This window comes from Eurytemora carolleeae, unplaced genomic scaffold (genome assembly GCF_000591075.1).
Source record: "Eurytemora carolleeae unplaced genomic scaffold, Eaff_2.0 scaffold400, whole genome shotgun sequence".
NCBI classification, from domain to species: domain Eukaryota; kingdom Metazoa; phylum Arthropoda; class Copepoda; order Calanoida; family Temoridae; genus Eurytemora; species Eurytemora carolleeae.
In genome coordinates, this window is record NW_019396299.1 from 105,194 (window position 1) to 111,939 (window position 6,746).

Sequence of the window (6,746 nt, forward strand, 5' to 3'; positions counted from 1 at the left end):
TTATGAGGGTTAACTTAATCTCTTTGTCTGACAATTAACTTCATCTTTCTCAAAATAAAGTTTGTCTTATGAGACAAACTTTATTTTGAGAAAGATGAAAGGTGAAGATAGGGTCAACTTCACCTCTCTTAATTATAAAGTTTGTCTGAGGTTTAACTTTATATCTCCTAATAATAAAGTTTGTCTCAGAATTAACTTTATAGCTTTTAATAATAAAGTTTGTCTGAGGTTTAACTTTATATCTCTTAATAATAAAGTTTGTCTGAGGTTTAACTTACTCTTTTAAAAATAAAGTTTCTATGTGGATTAAATTTAACTCTTTCATGAAAAATAATTTCTGAGGTTTTACTTCATCATTTCTATTTAAGATAGAGTTTTTCAATTAAGTTTTTGCTGTCAATTAATTTTCATGTTTATTGGGACCACCCCGGTACCAGATATTATTCAAGTGACTACATATGCAGATATGATTCACACACACAAAAATACAATTTTGCACGCCAATCATGCAGATTATGAGAAGAGAGCTTACAGTGGATTGTAATTCAGGAATTGTTGTCTGTCATGATTACCTTGTATTCCTGTATTGTACAGGGAGGGTTAAACATCATTAGATGTAAAAAAAACAATGAGAATCAGAAACTTTGGAATGGAAAGACGACTTTTAGACTCAAGTTATGAGCTTGAATAGTCCAATGAACATAAAACACTGTAATTTATTGTTGAAAATACATTTTAGTAAAAAAAAATGACATAACTTTGGCTACGCTCAATTTAATACAACCGAAGTTAAATAATTTACTTTATTAACTGACTAAATTAAAAATCTAAATTTAAGAGATCAAAATATATCAAGGTGACGTGGCAGAAAATAGAGTTCACATTGCCGCGTCTGAGTATCCGGCTTCTCTCCTCAGATCGTCTTCCGCCACATAACTAAAAAAAAATAAATAACATTTTCGTGGGTTCAAAAACATTAGTTAGAAAAAAGTTTGTGAGGTTTGATATGTTCAAAATACTGCAGTGGTTAAAAGAAATATGTATAAGAACTAAACGATAAAATAAAATATTTAAATCAAGATTGTCCCCTCACTTCTCACTAAAAAACTACAAACAATAAGAACAATTAAACTCTGGAACTAGTGTCGTCGTTCTTTTCATTGTTCTCTAACTTTTCTGGAATATTTCTAATAAGTGATAATTAAGGCACTTTTTGTGATAATTAAGTTGCATCTTGCCAAATTCTTAGCGATATTTTGTATTTAAAGGAAAAAATAATTCGACAATTGCGTTGAAAATCTGTTAAGATTTTTCCAAAAAAGTTTTTTTTAACTAGAAATCTAGAAACTAATTGATTAACGGCTTTAAAATCTCATAATACCGACAGCAAATGTATCAATGGTTTAAAATCTCATAATACCGACAACAAATATAAACTAATTGATTTATGGCTTTAAAATCTCATAATACCGACAACAAATATAAACTAATTGATTTATGGCTTTAAAATCTCATAATACCGACAACAAATATAAAATAATTGATTTACGGCTTTAAAATCTCATAATACCGACAGCAAATGTATCAATGGTTTAGCAAGGTTAAATCAAGGGCTCACGTCCAGTTTAAAATCTCATAATACCGACAGCAAAATGTATCAATGGTTTAAAATCTCATAATACCGACAGCAAATGTATCAATGGTTTAGCAAGGTTAAATCAAGGGCTCACGGTACGGTTTATTTCATGTACCGGGCCGAATTTCAACTAGCCAGGGTCAAGCAGTACAGTACAAATACAGACAAAACGGTACTTTACGCCAAATAAATGATCCCCTACTAATGACATTTTTGTGGGCTTGCGACACTTAAAACTCGGCCCAGTCTTAATAGTTGACGTATGGCTGTGTATATTGTACCGATAGAAAAGTTTTAAAAATGATGAAATGTTATAAATTAATAAATTTTCAATACGATATCTTCCACTGATCAGATAACAATTTAAAGGGTGCCCTCGTGAAATTTTCAATATTTATCAAATATCAATGTTATTAAAAATGAAAAACTTGAGAACTTAAGTTTTTAAACTACGTTAACAAAATTGTCCCATGTTGCTGAACTATAAGGAATGTTACAGAAATATGAAGAAAAAATAAGCTAAATTATAAAACTGAAGGTGCTGAAACTTTTCAGAAACATTTTTATTTTACTTGATTATCTAAATAACTTCTTTTAAAAAGTTTTTAAGATGACAAAAGTTTTTTTCAGTGACATTTATTAGCTTTTTAATTCATGTTACGCCATTCCTAATTTGAAAAAATGTACAGTGAGAACCAGAAAACTTGGGAATAGGAAGACGACTTTTAGGCTCAATTCATGACTTTAAATAGTCTAATGAACATGAGGCACCGCAACTATGCTTTACTGACAAAGTGTCCCATGGCAACTTTGACATACAGGGTGTCCCACGAAACATGACTTTTAATAAATCGTTATTTTAAGTTAAACAAATCTTTTGTTTCATTATCTTTTACTTTGAAAGTAATTTTAATATAGCATGACTCCCATATAATATTTTATGATCTTTGGTATCAAACAACTTAACAAATTATGGAAAAAGACATTCTAAACTATTCACCAACTGTCATGTTTCGTGGGACACCCTGTATGTAAGAATTGTTACATGGCAAAGTGTCACGTGGAAAATTATTGCTGCAGAAAAGTAATCAACATCAATATTTTTGTATATGAAGCCGAGTAAATCCAAGACGACTTTTAATCGACCTCATTTATCTCTCCTCTTGAAATAGACTTCCTGTGTTCAACAGTATTGAGCTATATATTTGCTGGGGCTAATATACTAAAAAAACTTATCTTTAATGACTTATTCTAAATGTACACTTTGAAATTTAACTATTAGCTAAATTTATTAACATCTGTATGCAAGTCACCTTTTACCCTTCCACTTTGTATCAAATTGAATCTAGTCATAAAAATGAGTTTAGTGATTTCTTAACAGACCTTTATAACATTATTAAAATCTGTACTACAAAATCAGATAATTATACTTGGCAGTAAGTTTGGCACCAACACAAACTAATGAAGAAACAAATTCTTGAAACTATCCTAGCCGTAGCGCTCAGCCCATTGTATCTAAAATAAAAGAAAAAGAGCTAATACTTTATTTTAAAATGTATGGCAACCTAGGTACGTTTTGTCAGCACACCGGCCTCAGGCATGGAAGAATAAAACTTTGGTTTTATAGAAAGATAGTGATATACTGATTTTTAATTTATCTAAGGCTTTAATTTTAATGTAAGAATTATGTACAGGCAGGAGCGTATTCAGGAATTTGTCCAGGGGGGGCTTAAATTTTTTTCCAGGGGGGCTCAGCAACCGTTGGGGCATGAAAACCCCCTGAAATCAATAGATTTCACTGGTCCAGGGGGGGGCTTAGCCCCAATAGCCCCCCTTGAATACGCCTATGTGTACAGGTTGTCACGCAAAACATTACAGTTAAGAGAAGATTTGAAGATTGGAAATGTTTTTTTTCTACTTGTACGAGTAGGATTTTAAAACCGTTAATACAAAATACTCGTAATGTGGTCTGTCTTTTTATGAAAAATTGATTAATGCCGCACATTATTTCATAGATCAAAGACGATACTAAAGGCATCCCCATACGGTTTGTTTCGAGGGAATCCATGTAAGAAGTAGTGATGGTCCCAAGCACAATTATAATAACATATTAGATTATTCATTTTGATAATTGGGAGCAATAAAAAAAAACTAAAATAAATTGGCATTATAGAGCTTTGTGAGATCTGCTATAAACATGCAGATATCAAGATCAGATCAGTCACAGTTCACTTAATTACTACGTATCAGACCTGCAGCTATATTTATGGATCTTTTCTGGCATATATTTATATATCCCGTCAGGACAAGTGGATAAAATGTAATGTACGCTAGATTGTGACGTGTCTATTTTGCTTAATCAACTACACTGATCATTGTTGTTATTAGGCGCAGTACATGGAAAAGGGATATGAAATTAAACCAAAATTTAGTTGGGGAGGGGGGGGGGAGTTTTTTCATGGTCTATTTCGTTTATAAAAAAAATTGTAGCTTTTTCTTCGTCTTAATTGTACACGATAAAATGGTAAATGAAGACAACTTTTAAAAATATTCGGTGCTCCTCGAAATAAAATGGTAAATGATTGATGATTGATGTGGATAAAAAAAAAATTCCCATAATTTCACATTCACTGTTTATTGTTTTATAATTTTTTTCACATTCATGACATATATATCACAATACCGGCAATACCGCCTATAATATAGCACCCTCAATACCGCCTATAATATAGCACCCTTGTTCTAATATTTTTCTAAGATTTAACAGAACTTAATGTGTTTTCTCAGTCAAACATTTTTTTAAAGTAAAACACTTGATATTAAACATCAGATATGCAAACTTGAAAAGCATAAAACACTCGCTGTAAAAAGCATATTGTCCCATAAAAAAATACAACTCAGCATAAATAGGTATTTGTTTACTAGTTCGTAAATTTGAGAACTCATAAACTATCTCTCTGCATTATGCATGTTTGGAGATTCCTGCTCGTAGGACTTCATATCTGTTCATGTCTTCAAGTAGATCGTCAGGTTATGCCTTAGAGTAGATCGTCTGTTTATGTCCTAAAGTAGATCTTCTGTTTATGTATTGGAGTAGATGGTCTGTTTATGTCTTGAAGTAGATCTTCTGTTTATGTCTTGAAGTAGATCGTCTGTTTGTCTTGTAGTTGATCGTTTGTTTATATCTTGTAGTAGATCGTCTGTTTATGTCTTGGAGTAGATCGTCCATTTATGTTTTGAAGAAGATCGTCTGTTTATGTCTTGGAGTAGATCGCTGTTTATGTATTGACTTAGATCGTCTGTTAATATCTTGAAGTATATCATTTATTTATGTCTTGAAGTAGATCGTCGATTTATGTATTGAAGTAGATTGTCTGTTTATGTCTTGAAGTAGATCGTCTGTTTATGTATTTACTTAGATCTTTTGTTGATCTCTTGAAGTAGATCGTTTATTGATGTCTTAAAGTAGACCGTCTGTTTATATCTTGAAGTAGATCGTCTGTTGTCTCGAAGTAGATCGTCTGTTTATGCCTTGAAGTAGATCGTCTGTTTATGTCTTGAAATATATCGTCTTTTTATGTCTTGAAGTAAAGATCGTTTGTTTTGAAGTAGATCGTTTATTGAGGTCTTGAAGTAGATCGTCTGTTTATGTATTGCATTATATCGTCTGTTTATGTCTTTAATTGGATTGTCTAATCTTGTCTTGAAGTAGATCGTCTGTTTATGTCATGAAGAAGATCGTCTGTTTATGTCTTGAAGTAGATCGATTGTTTATGTCTTGAAGTAGATCGTCTGTTTGTGTATTGAAGTAGATCGTCTGTTTGTGTTTTAAAGTAGATCGTCCGTTAGTGTGTTGTGTATGACCATGTCTGTGCACGTGTGTATGTCTATGCTATATGTATGTGTGTAGTGTTGCTAGGAGCGTATACATATATCTGCGGCAGGGTAAACATACTGTTGAGTGCACTGCACACACCGTGCACATATCAGTATACGCGTGTCTGGAAGACAGTGCACAAGCACACAGCAGGGTGCATGCACATAGAAATATCTGTGCGCGGATAAGTTTAGAAGTTCATGACGTGGTTCAAGTGAAATATATTTTCTTTAAACCAAGATGGGGAAGTGGATTAGTTTGGCTGTGAGGTATTTTAAAATAATTTTTTAATAATTGTTTTTAAAAACTTTTAGCTTTGATTTAAAAAAAATAGAAAAAATACTTTTTTCATTTTTTTGACTTGTCGTTTGTATCGGATTGGTGAATCGATATGATAATGATTATAATTATTATAATACTGTTAATTATGTCTTGCTATGATGTTAAATTTTTTTTGGCAAAATTTGGTTGAGACACAAAATATAAGAATAATGTTTATTGACGTAATTTATTTCTATTAAATCTGAAATGTAAAATTTAAAGTTTGATAATTCCCTTTGGCCAATTTTTCAGTTGACCTTCTAAATTTCCTCACAAATATGTAGATAAATATGTCTTAATCTGCATATTTATCAATTCATAAAACTATTCCTATATATCTACATTTTTTATATGTAAAACTACGTATCTAAATATATTAGGGATGATCGATTTTCGACTTATTTAGAAATTTTCCAACCACCCTTCAGAGCAAAAATAATATTGTAATAAAAAAGCTTAAATCGTCCATACCAGTCGAATCGGACGATTTAAATACTTAGTTCAGATGTTTAACCAATCTAAAAATAATGAAAATTAACTGAAAAAATTTACAAAAAAAACAAGAAAAGGATTAAAAGGTTTTTTTGCACTGTCATTATTTGGCCTAAGTTTATTTATTTTTAGATATTTTTAAAAATGGCGTTCCTCTCTGAATTTAGCATCTTTTATATCATAAAAAAGAATATAATTTGTTTGAATTTTTTGGTCCTAATATAGATTTTCCGGAAATAAAATCGTCCGATTAAAATTAAATTGACGATTTTTTAGATTGAACTACAATATTTGATAAGGTCTTAATGCACAAGCCAGGTTTGGTGGTTGGCTCAATTTCAATATTGAAGATGCCTGAACTACAGACATATTGCTTATTGTGAAAATAGAAATGGTGCCTCGACACTGGGGGGGGGGGGG

The 6,746-nt window shown here is 31.4% G+C and overlaps 1 protein-coding gene and 1 long non-coding RNA gene across 2 annotated transcripts in view; one reads left to right on the top strand and one right to left on the bottom strand.

The window, feature by feature from the left end:
- Positions 1 to 788: 788 nt before the first annotated feature.
- On the bottom strand, positions 789 to 3,143 carry LOC111700475 (uncharacterized). The gene is made up of 2 exons (XR_002764996.1): positions 3,067 to 3,143; positions 789 to 936 (listed from the first exon to the last, which is right to left on the bottom strand). It is a non-coding gene; the product is annotated as an uncharacterized LOC111700475 (long non-coding RNA).
- Positions 3,144 to 5,616: 2,473 nt separating this feature from the next.
- LOC111700471 (uncharacterized) overlaps positions 5,617 to 6,746 on the top strand; it is a 59,041-nt gene continuing 57,911 nt past the window's right edge. Inside the window, exon 1 of the mRNA XM_023471388.1 lies at positions 5,617 to 5,782. Within this exon, the coding sequence (XP_023327156.1) occupies positions 5,754 to 5,782 (29 nt within the window). The 5' untranslated portion in view covers positions 5,617 to 5,753. The remainder of the gene's footprint in view (positions 5,783 to 6,746) is intronic.